This window comes from Saccopteryx bilineata, chromosome 4 (assembly GCF_036850765.1).
Source record: "Saccopteryx bilineata isolate mSacBil1 chromosome 4, mSacBil1_pri_phased_curated, whole genome shotgun sequence".
Classification (NCBI taxonomy): domain Eukaryota; kingdom Metazoa; phylum Chordata; class Mammalia; order Chiroptera; family Emballonuridae; genus Saccopteryx; species Saccopteryx bilineata.
This window is the reverse complement of record NC_089493.1, coordinates 180,625,152-180,644,847: the sequence shown is the minus strand read 5'-3', so window position 1 is coordinate 180,644,847 and position 19,696 is coordinate 180,625,152. Positions and strand designations below refer to the sequence as shown.

The window sequence follows — 19,696 nt, the reverse complement described above, 5'->3', positions numbered from 1 at the left end:
TGCTTCCTCTTTGTTGATATAGAATAAATATCAGAGTCCTTACAGGATGTGTGTGGTGTAGCATGACAGACAACTGGGGTTTCCTCTGATGTGCTGTGGACTTGGCAGCATTAATAGAGGAATGGTCGGTAGTCAGACACACTAGTGCGCTGGGCTGGCATTCGAGGAAGTGGGCATCGCTTCTGTGGTTGTGGAGTAGAGCGGCCATTGCAGGAAGTACCCAGTTTAATTGGAGAATTAAAACAGCACCTCAGCAGAGCCGTTCTTGGACTTTTCTTTGGCAGAACCCATGTTTTCACATCCTTCCTTTGACTGTGTTCTGTGACTGCTACTACTTCCAAGTAAGTCTGGGCATGGACCTTTGCAATTGTGTAGTGCAAGGTAAGGATACAAGGACAGCTGTCATAACCTTTGCAATAGCAAAAGTTGGGAAGCAACCTAAATATTCACAAACAGAGAAGTTTGCAAAATAAATAGTGCTATATCTATCTTACCAACAGTGAAACTGACTAAACATAATGATATGAAGTATCTCTAATTCATAATGTTAATTTAAAAAAGCAAGCAGCTGGCCCTGGCCGGTTGGCTCAGTGGTAGAGCGTCGACCTGGCATGTGAATGTCCCAGGTTCAATTCCCAGTCAGGGCAGAGAGGGGTGGCAACCATCTGCTTCTCCCTCCACCCTCTTCCTCTTCTCTCTCTCTCTCTCTCTTTTGCAGCCATAACTCAATTGATTGAGTATGCAAGTCCCGGGCACTAACGATGGCTCTTTTGAGCCTCGGCCTCAGGCACTAAAAATATACTGCTCACAAAATTAGGAGATATTTCAAAATGAATATGAAGAGATAAAATATCCCCTAATTTTTGTGAGCAGTATAGTTCTGTTGCGAGCATGGCCCCAGACCAGGGTTTCCGGGTCGATACTGGTTGGGGTGCATGTGGGAGTCTGTCTCTGTATCTCCTCTACTCTCACTTAAAAAAAGAAAAAGAAAAAAAAAAAAACAAGGAGCAGAATATTACAGTATTACAGATAGTAGACATCTATTTTATGTGTGTGTGTGTATGTATGTGTGTGTTGTAGGGTGTGAGAATAAATGAGTGTTTCTTAATGTATAACCTCTTGGAAGGGGAGCTGGGAAATAGGAAAGAGGAACAGAGAAGACTTTTCAGACACCTTTATATTGTTTGACTGTTTTGCTTGTTTGTTTGTTTTTTACAGAGACAGAGAGTCAGAGAGAGGAATAGACAGGGACAGACGGAGAGGAACGGAGAGATGAGAAGCATCGATCATTAGTTTTTGTTTTGTTTTGTTTTTTTAATTTCTCCGGAAGTTGGAAACGGGGAGGCAGTCAGACTCCGCAGGCGCCCGACCAGGATCCACCTGGCATGCCCATCAGGGGGCGATGCTCTGCCCATCTGGGGCATCGCTCTGTTGCAACCAGAACCATTCTAGTGCCTGAGGCAGAGGCTATGGAGCCATCCTCAGCGCCCAGGCCAACCTCGCTCCAATGGAGCCTTGGCTGCGGGAGGGGAAGAGAGAAACAGAGAGGAAGGAGAGGGGGAGGGGTGGAGAAGCAGATGGGTGCTTCCCCTGTATGTCCTGGCCGGGAATCCAACCTGGGACTACTGCACGCCAGGCCGACGCTCTACCACTGAGGCAACTGGCTAAGGCAATCATTAGTTTTGCATTGCACATTCGACACCTTAATTGTTCATTGATTGCTTTCTCATATGTGTCTTGACAGTGGGCCTTCAGCAGACCAAGTAATCCTTTGCTGGAGCCAGCAACCTTGGGTCCAAGTAGTGAGCTTTTGCTCAAACCAGATGAGCCCACACTCAAGCTGGCGACCTCGGGGTCTCAAGCCTGGGTCCTCAGCATCCCAGTCCGACGCTCTATCCACTGCGCCACTGCCTGGTCAGGCTGGCTTGACTGTTTTACCATGTATGTTTATTATTGTTAAGAGGCAACTAATTTTAAACTTTAATGCAGCCATACGTTAGATACTTATTCAAGTAAGGGTATTTATTCATTATATGCTCAGTGGGGAAAAAATACAAATTGTGTTGGGATAACTGCCCTTTGTTGATGAACAGACAGCTAACTCACATGGTGAGCTGTTTTCCTGGTTGAAAATGCCTATTTCCATCAGCCCTGCCCTCCAGTGTTCACAGGACTAGGCCACAGTTCTCTCCTAGAGCTCTGGTTCTCACAGTGGGGGTCTGAGAGCAACCATGTCTGCAATACCAGGGAACTTGTTAGAAATCCAAATGTTTCTGCCCCAGCCCAGAACTATTAAGCCAGTAATTCTAGTGGTTGAGCCCAGTCATCTCTGTTTTAACCAGACTTCCCGGTGATCCTGGTGGCCTCACGTCTGACAGTCATTGCCACAGTGGTCTTCCTCCAGACGGGGTAGCAGCCGTGCTTTCTCTCTAGGTACACGGCATTACTTATTTGCCCTTCCCCCGAATGGCCCAGTCCCACTCATTGCCTGCATCTTGCTCTCCTCTTTTTATCCAGGGCCTTTGGAAGGCTCACACACAGCTGAGGTGGGTCAGAATGCTTATCTACACTGCTCCTACTCTCCAGCCAGCCCTGAGGCTCTCGTGCCCGTGTGCTGGGGCAAGGGACCCTGCCCTGCGTTTGACTGTCAGAGTACGCTGCTCCGCACTGATGGAAGGGACTTGAAGTTCCAGGTATCCAGCAGATACCAGCTCAGGGGGTACATCCACAGAGGAGATGTGTCCTTGACCATAGAGAATGTGACTCTAGCCGACAGTGGGACCTATTGCTGCCGCATCCAGTTCCCAGGCCCAATGAATGATAAAAAGTCAGACCTGAAGTTGGACATCAGACCAGGTGAGTGGACCTTTGCATGCTTTCTGTGTGGAAAGCATGATTTGCAGACCGTATGAAATATACTGAGGGCCTCACTTCTGCCCTCCCCAATTACAGCCCTGGTGGGGGCTCCTAAGGCCTACAGGCCTGTCAGCGCTGCCCAGCCATGTTTAATTCCTCTGTCTATATTGGAACTCATGGACGGGATCCATAAACTGGGAGGAAAGGCCTCGGTCCGTGGTTGGGACCCCGACTGCACTTTAAAATTTTTTTTTTTTTTATATTTTATTTATTAATTTTTAGAGAGAGAGGAGAGAGAGAGAGAGAAGGGGAGGGAGGAGCCGGAAGCATCAACTCCCATATGTGCCTTGACCGGGCAAGCCCAAGGTTTTGAACCGGCAACCTCAGTGTTCCAGGTCGACGCTTTATCCCACTGCGCCACCACAGGTCAGGCCCGACTGCACTTTAAATTCACCGTGGGGCCTTTCTAACATCTATAAATGCCTGAGCCCCGCCCACTAACCAGAGAAACCAGCGTCTCTGGAGGCAGAGCCTGAGCACGGGGATTTCACAAAGTCGTGCAGCCAGTACTGAGACCCACTGAACTGTGCATGAGTGTGTGTGTGGGGATGGTGATGCATGTGCTTGTACATTTTCAGATGCACAGAGCATGGACTTTGTGGCTGATGGAGCCGGGTTCAACTCCTTCTCTGCCTCTTACAAGCTGTGTCATCTGGGGACAGGTTATTTAAACTCTGTGACTTCTTCCTCTATGAAATATGATCATACCTTCCATATAGGCAATTGGAAGGATTTTAGTTGTGTTTCGTAAAGCATTTAGTGTGGCCTTTTGTGTGGCTGTTAGTTCTATTAACAGTTAGACTGTGACAATGATGACTGTAGCAGAGTTCTTAGTCTGTATCGTGAACATTTTACATGTGTGACATACCCCTTTGATACTTTGAAATAAGCTCTCTGCTCTCAGAGAAGCCTCATCCTCACGTTGCTTTCTGACATTAGCCAAGGTCAGCCCTGCGGGGACTCCACGGAGGGATCCCACTACAGCCTTTCCAAGGATGTTCTCCACCGCGGAGCATGGCCCAGGTAATTATACACAGGCTGTGGGGGCGAGCCTTCAGGGGGAGTCTGAGTTCAGGGCATTTTGAATATGGGAAAATGAGGAGACAGTTGAAGAGTGGAGGTATGAGTGTATCTGCACACAGGACGTGGTATTTCAGGTGCGGGAGGTGGTGGAGATAACCTTGTGCTGGGGGGAATGAGCCCTGGGCTAGGACTCTTGATTACTCACCGCCTAGCCCGGGGCCAATGCCTTTCACTTCTTGGGATCTCAGTTTTCTCTTCTGATCAGATGATTGTGGATTTCATGACCCACACACATTCCTCAAAGGGGAGTTCACTTCCTCGCGAGGCAGTGAGTTTCCTTAGAGTTGTTTGTACCATACCCAGAAGTCACCTCCCTTCCAGTTTTCACTTGTTTATTCCTTCCTTCTAGACTACCAAAGTAAGGCCATCTCTAGCATCAGGGAATATCGCCACGGTATCTATAATCTTTAAGATTTTCAAACACACAAGAGAACATTTAAACAAACAAACAGAAGACAATGACTTTAAAATAAGAAAATGAATTAAAATATTTAATTTAATGATAGCCTTACCAGGTGATGGCACAGTGGATAGAGCATTGGACTGGGATGCAGAGGACCCAGGTTTGAAACCCGGAAATTGCTGTCTTGAGCCTGGGCTTACCAGCTTGAGCACAGGGCCACGGGCTTCAGCACGGATCATAGACATGACCGTATGGTTGCTGGCTTGAGCCCAACGGTCACTAACTTGAGCCCAAGATCGCTGGCTTGAGCAAGGGGTCACTCATTTTACTGTAGTTCCCTTGTCAAGGCACATATGAGAAAGCAATCAATAAACAACTAAGGTGTCACAACTAAGAATTGATGCTTCTCATCTCTCTCCCTTCCTGTCTGTCTGTAACTATCTGTCTCTCTCTCTGTCTTTGTCAGAAAAAAAAAAGATATTTAATTGCATATTTATATTAGGTAACATTATGTCAGTTACCCCCAACTCAAGTTATTTGTAGTTATATATACCTTTTCTTTAATTTGAAATGTGGGAAAAGTTTGTTGGTCTGTCAATTAATTAATGTGCAGCGTATAGAGTTTTCCAATAGGATTATAGTCATCTTTAAAGTTTTAAATTCAGATAAAAGAAAATATGTTTTTGTTTTGTTTTTTGTTTGTTTGTTTGTTTGTTTTTTTACAGAGACTGAGAGAGAGTCAGAGAGAGGAATAGACAGGGACAGGCAGACAGGAACAGAGTGATGAGAAGCATCAATCATTAGTTTTTCGTTGCACATTGCGACACCTTGGTTGTTCATTGATTGCTTTCTCATATGTGCCTTGACCGTGGGCCTTCAGCAGACTGAGTAACCCCTTGCTGGAGCCAGCAACCTTGGGTCCAAGCTGGTGAGCTTGTGCTCAAATCAGATGAGCCTGCGCTTAAGCTGGCGACCTTGGGGTCTTAAACCTCGGTCCTCTGCATCCCAGTTCATCGCTCTACCCACTGCGCCACCGCCTGGTCAGGCAAGAAAATATTTTTAATCATTCTCTTGGTTATTCTTCCTCTTTGTGGCAGAAACACAGACACTGGAAACCCTTCATAATAAAAATCAAACCGTAAGTGACTTTGTGTGTGTGTGTGTGTGTGAGCTAACATTGTGTTTAACTCAGAGAAAAGAAAGTATGGCTTTAGCCTTCCTTCCAGCCCACCCTTCCCCTGGTGGACAATGCCTACATCTTCCCCAGTTTCAGATGCCTGGACTGTAGCATGTTGAGGATATCAGGTCTGTTGTAAGCATGGATGCAGTGGTGCCCGTGAGGTGCCTGGTGTTAGCACCCTGTCCTCATCTCACAGCTGTGTCCCTGTGAGAATTCAGAGACCCTTCCCCTCCCTAGAGTATGTTTTCTTGCTTCCATTGCAATCCAATGGAAAAAGATTGTTTTCTGTTTTAATTTATTTATTTATGTATGACAAGATACTGGTCAGAAATATTTTAAGCCCTAAATGTATATCTCTTACTATAAATCAAGCTATATTACAGTTAACAACATTAGTGCCCCCACATTCTTAAGAGTAAAAGAGAAAACCTCTAGAAAACAAACTTATAGCAATCAGTAAAAAAATTTTTGACGACTCATCCAGAGCTCCTCCTTCATTCTATTTAGTCTCCAATGTGTGTTCACAACTGAGGCTCAGCATTTGGTATCTGTCCCTCCCCTCTTTGTGATCAAAGATTGCCTTTTAAGTTCCTTTGTGCACCCTCGGGCTTGATGAGCAATACCTTGCACCAGGGGTCGGGAACCTACGGCTCGTGAGACAGATGAGGCTCTTTTGATGGCTGCATCTGGCTCACAGACAAATCTTTAATAAAAATAATAATAACGTTAAAAATATAAAACATTATCATGTATTACAATCCATTCATTTCCTACCGCTCATGTTCATGGTTGCGGATGGCTGGAGCCAATCACAGCTGTCCCCCGGGACAACACCAAATTTTTATTGGATAATGCATAACATACACGGGTTGTTGTATGGCTCTCATGGAATTACGTCTTAAACTATGTGGCGTTCATGGCTCTCTCAGCCAAAACGTTTCCTGACCCCTGCCTTGCACAGAGCATTGCTGCAGTAATGCTTATTGAATAAGTGGAGAATTTAATTTCCTTGCCTTCTTTGTTTCAAAAGTGTTTACTATTGTTCTAAAAGGGGAACTTGAACTGAAATTTAGAAGCAGAGGATTTTATGTGTGATTCTCAGTTATCAAAGAATCAAATTAATTACAGCAATAGCAATGGCAATTATTAAGCATTTATCATCGATTGGGTGCTGCACCAAGCATTTTATATGTATTGTTTCTTAATTTTCCCAAAAACTCTACAAGATGACTTAGCTCTTGGTGACAGAGCTTGGAGTTGAATCCCGGACTGTCTGGCTGCAAAACCTTGGCTCTCGAGTTGTTGAATTGCTTTCTTTCTATGAAAATAGCAGTTTCACCACAAGACACCAAATTTAGACTTCTCTGAAACTTCCTGGGACTGCTAGGCAATCTTTTTTTTTTTTTTTTTTTCCATTTTTCCGAAGCTGGAAACAGGGAGGCAGTCATACAGACTCCCGCATGCGCCCGACCAGGATCCACCCGGCATGCCCACCAGGGGGCGATGCTTTGGCCTTCTGGGGCGTAGCTCTGTTGCTTCCAGAGCCACTCTAGCGCCTGAGGCAGAGGCCACAGAGCCATCCCCAGCGCCCGGGCCATCTTTGCTCCAATGGAGCCTTGGCTGCGGGAGGGGAAGAGAGAGACAGAGAGGAAGGAGGGGGGGTGGAGAAGCAAATGGGCGCTTCTCCTATGTGCCCTGGCCGGAATCGAACCCGGGTCCCCTGCACGCCCCCCCCCCCCCCCCCCCCCCCCGCACGCCAGGCTGACGCTCTACCGCTGAGCCAACCGGCCAGGGCCTCTAGGCAATCTTGAATGAAAAAGACTCTGAAGCCCATTTTTGTTTGTGGGAGAGGGGAGTCCATTTACTAAGAGCTCCTACTTTACCCCACAGCACAGAAGAGCACATTTTAATCCCCTGTGATTCTAAAGGTTAAGCAGCTCCCTTTCTTTGGGTGGTTTGAGGCTTGTCTAGAAGGGAACAGATCAAGGGTGGGTTCAAGGTTCCTGTACTCCTGTGATGCTGCAAAAGGGGTGGTCCAATGCACAAGTCTGAAAATGGCTGAGCACCCAACTAATTTCTGGCCATATGCTTCAATTCTGTTTGTGTTTCCATAGCAAATGTCCACATTGGCTAATGAGTTACAAGACTCTGGTGCGATCACCCGAATGAGTGTGTACATCGGACTAGGGACCTCTGCTGGGCTGGCTCTGGTTCTTATCTTCGGTGCCTTAATTCTCAAATGTAAGTCATTTGATGTTGTGTGTCTCTCCCTCTGGAAAGGAACTGTTAATATAGGAACAAATATAAACCTAGATAGAACTATAAGTTTATATTTATACCTAAAGGTGATTAGACTAAAACTCTTTAGTTCTTCCAGACCCTAGCAATAAAAGCTAATTTTTATGCAACAGTTATCATGTAATAAGCAGGGACTGTGCTGTTTTACATATACAGTATTTCATCATAATCTCCACCTTATTAGGTAGGGTTATTGCCCCATTTGACAGCAGGGGAGAGTAGAGCTTAGAGAGAGAAAGTCACTTTCCCAAGGTTTCAGAATCAGAAAGTGGCAAAGCTGGAAGTCAGATCCAGGAAGGCTGAGTTCAGTACCTGTTCTCTTACCTTTTGTTAAGAAAATGAACCTTTTAAATTCATGAATATGTCTAGGTTTATTAGGAAGTACACAGTGAAATTCTTTCCTTCTGTGAATTTTGCTACCTCTTCATTTCTAAGGCATAGATCTGTAGAGTGAGATATCAAGTTCTTTTTAATACTGGGCCATGGCCAAAACTAGAGCTTTAGTACTTTCCTCTACTGTGGCACTGAGCACATGCACTTTTCTCAAAGTTACTTATCATTTAAAATAATTTATTGATTGATTTTTAAAAGAGAGAGAAAGGGAGAGAGAGAGAGAGAGAGAGAGAGAGAGAGAGAAATATGGATTTGTTGTCCCACTTATTTATGCATTTATTGGTTGATTCTTGTATGTATCCTGACTGAGGATCAAACCTACAACCTCTGTGTATCAGGAAGATGCTCAGCTCCCCATCCAGAGCTTTCTTATTTTTATTTTTTTTTATTTTTTATTTTATTTTTTTGTATTTTTCTGAAGCTGGAAACGGGGAGAGACAGTCAGACAGACTCCCGCATGCGCCCAACTGGGATCCACCCGGCACACCCACCAGGGGGTGACACTCTGCCCACCAGGGGGCGATGCTCTGCCCCTCCGGGGTGTCGCTCTGTTGTGACCAGAGCCACTCTAGCACCTGGGGCAGAGGCCAAGGAGCCATCCCCAGCGCCCGGGCCATCTTTGCTCCAATGGAGCCTCGCTGCGGGAGGGGAAGAGAGACAGAGAGGAAGGAGAGGGGGAGGGGTGGTGAAGCAAATGGGCGCTTCTCCTGTGTGCCCTGGCTGGGAATCGAACCCGGGACTTCTGCACGCCAGGCCGAAATCTACCACTGAGCAAACTGGCCAGGGCCTTGTTTTTATTTTTTTTAAATGCTATTAAAGTATGATTTATATACAGTAAACCATATATATATATATATATATATATATATATTTTTTTTTTTTTTTTTTTTTTTTTTTTTACAGAGACAGAGAGAGACTCAGAGAGAGGGATAGACAGGGACAGACAGGAACGGAGAGAGATGAGAGCATCAATCATCAGTTTTTCGTTGCGATACCTTAGTTGTTCATTGATTGCTTTCTCATATGTGCCTTGACTGTGGGCTTCAGCAGACCGAGTAACCCCTTGCTTGAGCCAGCAACCTTGGGTCCAAGCTGGTAAGCTCCACTCAAACCAGATGAGCCCGCGCTCAAGCTGGCAACCTTGGGGTCTCTAACCTGGGTCCTCCGCATCCCAGTCTGACGCTCTATCCACTGCGCCACTGCCTGGTCAGGCAAACCTTATATTTTAAATGTATACAACTGGGTAAATTTCAGTGGATAATTACACGTGGGAAACTGGGAAACTATGACCACAATCAAGACCCAAATATTTGATCAGCCCTCAAACCTCACACACTCTTAAAATTGTGATATAGCCTCTTCTCTCTAACAGCAGAGGCCAGGGCCTTATACCCCAGGGCTTAGTGCATTCTAGCCTTTCTTTCTGATACACAAACACGTTAACTAACCATTCCGTATTTGCCTAAGATGTAGGACTTCCAGTGCTAATACTGGGACAGTGCAGGGAAAACCAGGATGAACTGGTCACCCTGACCTGACTGTGTGGCTAGAAGCAGTTAAGTATTTACGGGAATTAAATCTTTACAACTAGTCTACTGAGAAAGGTATTAATATTATTCCAACTTACCAAATGGAGACCAGCGTGCTGAAAGTTTGGTTACATGCCCAGTCACACAGTTAATTCCTATCCATGGTCTTTGAAATCAGGGCTCTCCTGCTCCCCCTGTTAGCTTATTCTGCCACTATTGCTAAACGGGTTGTGTAGAGAGAGAAACTGTTCACTTACACGTACCGGGGTTTACCAGAGGCAGCAGTGGAGTTTGTGAATTGATCACATGAATATAGTCTACGGATTGATTAGGAGCAGTGATGACAGTCATAACTTTTTGAATTCTGTCAAGGCCTGAATGTTAAGGCCCAATCAAGAATGTGAGAAGGGGTTTGAAGGGAGGGTTGTGAGGACTGGAAAGAGTCTGACATTTCGTACACAAATATACGTTATTCCAGAATCACGGCTACTGAGAAGAACCTGGGGAAGTCCTGTTCAATTTGCAGTCTCATCCCAAGCAGTTTCTCAAGGAAATTTTACAACCATGGTGACAGGTTTTTAAGTCATATCATCAAAGCCAAAATTTGGCACTCAGTAATGCCCAGTAATACTACTTTTATTTTATTTTTAAATTTTTATTTATTTTTCTGACAAAGACCAAGAGAGAGACAGAGAAAGGAACAGATAGGGACAGACAGACAGGAAGGGAGAGAGATGAGAAGCATCAATTCTTTGTTGCAGCACCTTAGTTGTTCATTGATTGCTTTTTCATATGTGCCTTTACTGGGACCTATAGCAGAGCGAGTGACCCCTTGTTCAAGCCAGAGATATTAGATTTAAGCCCATTGACCTTGGGCTTCAAGCCATTGATCTTTGGGCTCAAGCCAGTGACCATGGGGTCATGTCTATGATCCAATGCTCAAGTTGGTGACCCCGCGCTCAAGCTGATGAGCCCATGCTCAAGCCGGATGAGCCCATACTCAAGCCAGCAACCTCAGGGTTACGAATCTGTGTCCTCTGCATTCCAGTCTGACAGTCTATGCAATGCACCACCAAGTGGTCAGGCGTGCCCAGAAATCCTACATCTTTCTAGTGCACTCTGAGATGAACGTCCCTTCCTCATGCCATTCTGACCTCCTGCATTGCTCACCCAGCTGATGAGATATCAAAGGCCTGTTCCATCTGCTGTGCCTTAGCCTAGCCTTCATTCCTCCTTTCCTCCCTTTCTCTAGAATTATATCATGCTTTCTATTTATGCCATTCTCATTAGTGTAAAAATATGTTCTAGTCTCCACATTCCTCTCCAGCCACTCCCATTTCTCTGCTCTCCCTCACAGCCTTATTCCTCAGAAGTCGTTGCTGCTCCTCATCGCCCCACCACTGTCAACCCCCCTCCTAGCTTCTCCCCCGAAGCTCCATGGAAGGTTCAGTCAAGGTCACCAATGACATCCATTGTGCTAAATGCACTAGACACCTCTGTCTTCATTGTAGTCAATCGTTCAGCAATACTGAAGTTGACCCTCACTCATTCTAGAAAGTCTCCCGCCTTGGCTGGTTGGCTCAGTGGTAGAGCGTCGGCCTGGCGTGCAGAAGTCTCGGGTTCGATTCCTGGCCAGGGCACATAGAAGAAGCGTCCATCTGCTTCTCCATCCCTCCCCCTCTCCTTCCTCTCTGTCTCTCTCTTCCCCTCCTGCAGCCAAGGCTCCATTGGAGCAAAGATGGCCCGGGCGCTGGGGATGGCTCCATGGCCTCTGCCTCAGGCGCTAGAGTGGCTCTTGTCGCAACAGAGTGACGCCCCGAATGGCAGAGCATCGCCCCCTGGTGGGCGTACTGGGTGGATCCCGGTCGGGCGCATGCAGGAGTCTGTCTGACTGTCTCCTCATTTCCAGCTTCAGAAAAATACAAAAAAGAAAGAAAGTCTCCCTTCCTTTGGTTTCGGGAACACCACTTTCCTACCTCATCGGCCATTCCTTTCCAGTCGTTTTTATTCCTCTCTGCTTGACTTTTAGGTGCTGAGATCCCTCAGTGCCAGCCGTTTCCCTCTTGTACTCTGTGTGATGACCTGTGTTTCCATAGACTTCAGTGTCATCCTCAGTGTCGCTCTCCAACTCTGAGTGTTTGTCCAGTTGATACTTCCATTGATGTCTCCGATGTCTCCAATCTAACCTGTGCAGTGGGACTCTAGAGTCTGTACTGGACCTTCCCCGAGTGCAGCCTCTCTCCCCTTGTCTTGCGCAGCCTCGTGTTCCACACCACCCATCTGGTTTCTTAAGCCAAAAAGCCAGGAGTCATCTTTGAATCCTCTCTTTCCTCTCCTACCACACAATCCAGGTTCAATTCATTACTTTTCATCCCTCTTGGTCACCACCTCACTCTGAAGCACCATCATCTCTATTACTTAACTTGTCACTTTATTATACCTCCTTTCAATCCACTTTCAAAATAGCAGCCTGAGTTCTTCAAATCCAATCAGACCATATTTCTGCCTTTAGTTATTTCTTACAGGACTTAGAATAAAATAAAAACTTTGACTGTGACTCAAAGTGTCCTATAGGACCTAACCCTAGCCTACCTCTCAGACCTTATCCCGGCTGCCCTCTTATTCCAGCCGTGCTTTCAGTTTCAGGCGCTCACCTTGATCTTTATCGGGGGTTGTCTCTGCCTGGAATACTCCATCTGGCCCTTCACCTGGCTGACTCAGTCTCTTCCTTCAGAGTTGACCTTAAAGGTCACCTTTTCTCAGAGCGCTTTCCTGACCACCTCCTCTATTATCAGTTCTAGTGCATTGTTGGCTTCCTTCATATCACATTGCAATGAGAGATTGTCATTATTCTTATCCTGCATTCTTTTTAAATTCTTCCTAGATAACTAGAACATAAGGTTCACAAAGTCAAGGTTCATAATTCACCTTTGTGTTTGTGGTGCTTAGCACGCTACCAGACATATAGTAGGTGTTCCATATGCTTGTTAAATATGCAAAATGCATCTTTCTAGCATACTTTGTGTATTAGATGAAAACACACATTGTTTTGTTTTTAATTTATTAATTTTTAGAGAAGAGAGTGAGAGGTAAGGGGAGGAGCAGGAAGCATCAACTCCTATATGTGCCTTGACCAGGCAAGCCCAGGGTTTCGAACCAGTGACCTCAGTGTTCCAGATCAACCCTTTATCCACTGCGCCACCACAGGTCAGACTGAAAACACACATTGGTAGTTTGATTTAATCGAATCTAAGGGGAGACTAGATTTTCTTAAACAATCTTTGCCTTCAGTTAGTCCATTTTATTTACTTATGAAAGCAATTTTAATTGACTTTTCTTCCCTTTTTTATCTAGGGTATCCGTATAGGAAAGAGAAATTACAGGACTCACGGTAAGAATAAGGCGGAGGGGGGTGCTAGGGTAAAGCGGGAGTCTGGGACCCCAACTCTAATACGGCCTTGATCTTGACTCTTAGAAGTCCCGTCCTGGGAATTTGGGATGCAATCTTATTCTCCCTTTTTGCTTTAGGCCTAGATTTATGAAATGCAAATATGCTGCTCGGTTTATTTCCTGATCTCTACCTTCTTTAGTCCTAAAGTTAAGGTATAAATTTATGTCCCCATTGATAGGAAATACTTATTTCTTTCTACATCACTGGTCTTCTCATGCAACTGACCCTTCAGTTGATTGAGCGTTTACTATATCCAGGCTCCGGTCTGGGCACTGGGTTCCAGAAGAACAGGAAACCCAGATTCTACTCCCAGGGCTTCTGTAGCCCACTCCAGGTATTCGTAACTCCAGGTGTTCTTCCCTTTTAAAATCGCTTATGATACTTACATGCTCTGTTGTCAATGCCACAGAAAGGAAGTCAGAATCTTTAGGGCTGAGGCCTAAGGACAGGTAGTTTTCTAAGAGGTTCCCAAATGATTCTGATGTGCGCAGAGGGTTGAGACCTACTGGCCCAGGGGCTCCAGTGGCGCAGTCGGTTAGCGCGGTACTTATCCGACAGTGCAGAGTGGAGACCTACTGGCCATTATATGCAGTCTTAGTCTCCATTCCTGACTACATTCACACCTGTTCACACACACATGTGTATACCTCAAATTCAAATGCATGTGGGTTATGTATCTTTTACTAGATTTTAGTGACATTTGGTACATTGGTAGAATGCAGTACAATTCAAGAAAAAAAAATAACTGACCATAGAATACTATCTAAATAACTAAGTAGAGAAAATATATTCATGAAGACAAATTAGTGTGCAGCAAAGAATTCAAAAGACATCAAGTCAAATATTTAATTGTCAGTGGTTATATATCTGTGTCACTATTTTTTCTGAAAACTGAAACCTGGAGAGCATTTGAGATCTTGCTCCTGGTGTTTGTCCTCAGTGCGCCTGAAATAAACTCATAAAAAAAAAACAAAAAACTGAAACCTGAAATGTGATAACATTCATGGGTATCATTTATGTGCATTAATTCTTTATTTGTGACATCACTGGGGTGATGTTCATCTTTGCCAGTAAAGGTAAACTCCATAGAAAATAGGGGACTTGAGGCTTACCAGGCGGTGGTGCAGTGGATAGAGCGTCAGAGTGGGATGCAGAGGTCGCCAGCTTGAGCGCGGGCTCATCTGGTTTGAGCAAAAGCTCACCAGCTTGGACCGAAGGTCGCTGGCTCCAGCAAGGGGTTACTCAGTCTGCTGAAGGCCCGCGGTCAAGGCACATATGAGAAGGCAATCAATGAACAACCAAGGTGTCGCAATGCGCAACGAAAAACTAATGATTGATGCTTCTCATCGCTCCGTTCCTGTCTGTCTGTCCCTGTCTATCCCTTTCTCTGATTCTCTCTCTGTCTCTGAAAAAAATAAAAAAATAAATAAGGGACCTGTCTGCCACTTTAACAATTGGGTCCCCTTAGCACAACACCGGATACTTAGTAGTCACTTATAAAGATTTGATTACTGACTGCGTAAATGCTCCTTGTAGCAGCTTAGTGAGAGAGAGTGCTAATTATTCCCATTTTACAGATGAGGACTTTGAGAGGCAAAGTCGACTAATATCAACATGTAGCCTTCATGGGATTTGTGTATTTTGTTCACTACTGCATCTCTTGCTGCAAAAAATAGTACGGAACACATTAAATATTTCCTGAGTAAATGAACAAAAAGCCAGAGCCGAGCTTACCCAAGATTATATGGTTTGGTAAATTACAGAGACAAAACTTAAACTCTCATCTGATTGGATGCATAGCATTCATTCTTTTTTTGTCTCCTGTAACTTTTTCAGCCCACAGAAGAATTGAAATAATAGTACAGAGGCAATAGAATTCTTCCCCTAAACATGTTATTTAAGATTTTGAAATGTTTGCTTTCTCTGTTTCTCTATTTATACACCCAGTTTGTTTCTGAACCATTTTAAGGATGTTTCAGATATCTTAACATTCTTCAAGATTTTAGTCTGTGCCTTCTAAGAATAAGGATATTATCTTAGATTACACAATGATATTTTTTATACTTAAGAAAATTAAGATTAATTCAAGTTTTCTTAATGTTCCTCAAATCATTCTATTTCCTGGTTTTTCTCCCCTAGTCAGGACCCAACCAAGCATCATGTAGGCGTCTCCTCAGCAAAGCTATTTTCATTCTTCTCAGTTTCCCAGGAAATGCTTACCCCAATGCAACATTTTATTTCCACAGCCTCGTCACTTTGGCCAACATCCCTACCTCAGGGTTAGAAAATACAGTAGCAGAGGGGATGCGCTCCAATGACAACGTCTATATAATAGAGGAGAACGTGTATGAGCTGGAGGACCCGTGTGAGTATTACTGCTACGACAGGAGTGGGCAGCCATGCTGACACCTCGGGGCTGTCACCACTCTGTGCCATCAGGCCCAGCTTTATTTTTGAGCTTGTGTGGACTTCTTGAAAACTCTCCAGTGTGTCAGCTGATTGGCCTAAGGTTCTGCCCACAGCTGCCTCCTGAGCATTCTGTCTCCATTTTCTGAAGATGATCAGCTGCTCACCTAAGGACTGACCCGTGACCTGCACCACACTCGGACTGGTTACCACATTCTCTCTGCATTCCAGCCAACCAAGACTGCTAGTGAGGGCGTTACAATTCAAATGAGCATTTGTGTAAAGTTGGAATTCTTTTTTTTTTTTATTTATTTTTTTTACAGGGACAGAGAGAGAGAGAGAGAGAGTCAGAGAGAGGGATAGACAGGGACAGACAGGAACGGAGAAAGATGAGAAGCATCAATCATCAGTTTCTCGATTGATTGCTTTCTCATATGGGCCTTGACTCAGGGGGCTACAGCAGACCGAGTAATCCCTTGCTCAAGCCAGCGACCTTGAGTCCAAGCTGGTAATCTTTGCTCAAACCAGATGAGCCTGCACTCAAGCTGGCGACCTCGGGGTCTTGAACCTCAGTCCTCTGCATCCCAGTTCGACGCTCTATCCACTGCGCCACGGCCTGGTCAGGCCATTTTTGTATTTAACATTTTTTAATTTTAATATTTCGTCTGGCTCGTGAAAAAAGTTTTCTTTCTAATCTGGCCCAGGGGCAAAAACTGTTGGCCACGCCTGGACTAGATGGTCTTGAAGGTTTCCTTTGCGTCTCAAGGTTTATGGTGGCTTTGAATGAGGACTCTCCAACAGGAGCTGCCACTGCACAGGGGTCCTTTCCCAGCTGAGAAGACAGTCAGCCAGCCGGAGGTGCGGCCGCCGCTCCTGGAGAAAAGGGAAGCTCACTCTGTGTGTGTCGTCAAGTTCTGCTTGGGGTGCACTCAGAGGGAAACATTCTGACCAACTTCTGCATTCGTGGAGAGAACCAGAGCTCGGCCTCTCACAGAAGAAGAAGCAGCGCCTGGGGTGCAGTCTCTGTTTCCTGGTGGAAAGAAGGCCAAGGGCGCCAGCTATCTGTTTGTCAGCGTCAGATCCCTGGGTGGGAAGACAGTGGTCCCTAGGTTTCCGTCCCAAGCTTGTGGGGACTGGTCGGCCTCACCTCTTTGCTGCCTCTCGAGAGCCCGGCACTGCCCTCCCACACAACAGAAGTTACTAACATCTCTGGAGTGAAACATGAACTGAGCAGAATTGTAGCTTTCTGGGAAGCCTTCTCCTTTGGAGAGCTCAGACAGAGCTCTGTAACCTCTCTTCTGGGAGCGCTCACAACCACGCCTGTGCCGCTGTGTGCTCTTAGGTAGCCCAGTGGCCGTTGTGTCTCCGCATCCTCTCCCACATCAGGCGCCTGGAAGGCTGTTACCCTGTCTGTGTCCCCTGTGCTGAGCCTCCTCAGCACAGGCGGATCCATCACAGTGTCTTCCTGTCACTGCCTGGAACTGCTCCTCCCCAGGGATGACTGAACTCTGGCTGCGTGCCATGGCCGTGAGTCACCAATGACACAGGCCAGGGGTTTGCTTGTTTCTAGAAGGCTTTCTGACCATCTGAAACACTGTGTGAATTATAGTGTTTGCACTGCATGTGGACAGTTTTGGAAAGCACTGGTTTTCTAAAGAGAGACACTTAAGGGGATCATTTTACAAAATCACGGCAGTGTCTCTTATATAGGTTGGAAAATTAATCGTGAATGTTTTAAAGTTATGAATTCAGAATGGAAGGGAATTCAGAACACATTTGGATTAGATCATTGTTTCCCCTACAAAGGAGATACTTATTCTATAAAAGTAATTTTTTATGTTTTATCATTATTATTTTTTACTGATCTGCAGAGAGAGAGAGAGAGAGAGAGAGAGAGAGAGGAAAGGAGAGAGAGGAAAGAGAGCGAAGAAGCATCAACTTGTACTCGCGGCAATTCAGTTGTTCACTGATTGTTTCTCAGACGTCCCTAGACTGCGCTGCTCAAGCTGAGCCAGTGACTCCTTGCTGAACCCAGCAACCTCAGGGTTTTGAACCTGGGACTTTGGCATTCCAGGTCAATGCTCTATCCATGCGCCACCACTGGTCAGGATCTTTAAACAAGGGTATGTATACAAGGGTTATCCTAGCAATGATGTTTGTATGAGACTTTTTCCCATCAATAGGGAACAGTTGATTATTGTGGTCCATCAGCACAGTGGTGCAGGTAAAAAGAATTATGTGGTTTCACCATTGACCTGTTTTGCTAACTCAATAAGTATTTATTAGTTCTTACTGTGTGCCAGGTACTCTGATGCTGAGACCACAGAAAGAAACCAATAGACACATCCCTGACCCCATAGTACTTCGAGTCTGACAGGCAGGAGGAGTCGCTCCATCCATTCATTCTGTGAACAATTATTGGCATCTGTGTTGTCAGGCACTGGTTTAATCCCTAAGCAGAGAGCAGTGAGAAAGCAGACAAAACCCCTATTCTGACAAAGCTTATGTTATTTATCAGAGGGGAATGCTATATTGCTAAGTTAAAAAATAAAATGTTCTGAAACAGAGTATATAGTTGATGCAATTTTTTATTTATTTATTTATTTTTTTATTTTAGAGAGGAGGGGGAGAGAGAGAGAGAAGGGGGAGGAGCAGGAAGCATCAACTCCCATATGTGCCTTGACCAGGCAAGCCAGGGTATTAAACCGGCAACCTCAGTGTTTCCAGGTTGACGCTTTATCCACTGCGCCACCACAGGTCAGGCCAAATTTTTTCTTTATCTAAAAAAAAAATCTGGGGCCCTGGCAGTTTTGCTCAGTGGATAGAGCGTTGGCACGGCATACGGACATCCCAGGTTTGATCCCCGGTCAGGGCACACATGAGAAGAGACCATCTACTTCTTTTCCCCTCCTTCTTGCCTTTCTCTCTCTCTTGCCCTCTTGTAGCCAGTGTGTCAATTGGTTCGAGCATCAGCCCAGGCATTGAGGATAGCTCAGTTGGTCCGAGTATTGACCTCAGGCGCTGAGGATAGCTCGGTTGATTTGGGCATTGGCCTGAGACATGGGTTGCCCAGTAAATTCCAGTTGGGGTGCATGCAGGAGTCTGTCTCTCTATCTCCTCTCCTCTCATTAAAAAAAAAAAAAATCTGGAAGACCCTATTCTTCTTGGAAGGGGTTGGGCCTGTGATCCCTCCATCCCTGTAATGTACGGAGGCAGAGGAGAAATGCTTAGGCCCCCTCAGCATTATGTCTTTGGTGCTAAAGTTCCCAGTTCATGGGTTCTATCCTCAGAAATGTATCTGGTAGAATATATATACCCAAATTAATATGTTTATCCCACAGGGAATATAGTCATGATATGGACTTTCCTTTTTCCTTTTCCATGCTTTCATAGTTGTCTGTTGATGTCCATTTTCTTCTGTAATGATAAGATGAGATTTAAACATTATAGCAGTGGAATCATGTCTGCCCTCCTCTTTATATAATAGATCGGATCAAAGGCTGCTCTGTCTGGGGTAGCCATTCTCTGTCTCTTACAGCTTCATGCATAAGCTTGTCCACTTAAAAAAAGAAGAAGAAGAAGAAAGAAAAAGAAAAAAGAGAGTAAGAAATGAAGATGAGGACAGGTTAAGAGGTTAAGTAAGTTATTATTATTTTTTTCCTGTATTTTTCCAAAGCTGGAAACGAGGAGAGATAGTCAAACTCCCGCATGCGCCCGACCGGGATCCACCGGCATGCCCACCAGGGGGCGACGCTCTGCCCACCAGGAGGCGATGCTCTGCCCTCCGGGGCGTCACTCTGTTGCGACCAGAGCCACTCTAGCACCTAGGGCAGAGGCCAAGGAGCCATCCCCAGTGCCCAGGCCATCTTTGCTCCAATGGAGCCTTGGCTGCGGGAGGGGAAGAGAGAGACAGAGAGGAAGGAGAGGGGGAGGGGTGGAGAAGCAGATGGGCGCTTCTCCTGTGTGCCCTGGCTGGGAATCGAACCCGGGACCCCTTGCACGCCAGGCCGACGCTCTACCACTGAGCCAACCGGCCA

The 19,696-nt window shown here is 45.5% G+C and overlaps 1 protein-coding gene and 1 non-coding gene across 2 annotated transcripts; both read left to right on the top strand.

Moving 5' to 3' along the window:
- The first annotated feature begins 353 nt into the window (after nucleotides 1-353).
- On the top strand, nucleotides 354-15,900 carry LOC136335610 (hepatitis A virus cellular receptor 2 homolog). Its single transcript, XM_066276793.1, has 7 exons — nucleotides 354-381; nucleotides 2,434-2,856; nucleotides 3,856-3,939; nucleotides 5,500-5,540; nucleotides 7,697-7,823; nucleotides 13,157-13,193; nucleotides 15,500-15,900. Exons 1-7 carry the CDS (start codon nucleotides 354-356, stop codon nucleotides 15,657-15,659), a joined length of 900 nt encoding a protein of 299 aa, XP_066132890.1. The 3' UTR covers nucleotides 15,660-15,900.
- A 2,913-nt stretch (nucleotides 15,901-18,813) lies between these two features.
- On the top strand, nucleotides 18,814-18,968 carry LOC136337086 (small nucleolar RNA SNORA57). Its single transcript, XR_010731797.1, has one exon. It is a non-coding gene; the product is annotated as a small nucleolar RNA SNORA57 (small nucleolar RNA).
- Nucleotides 18,969-19,696: the final 728 nt, after the last annotated feature.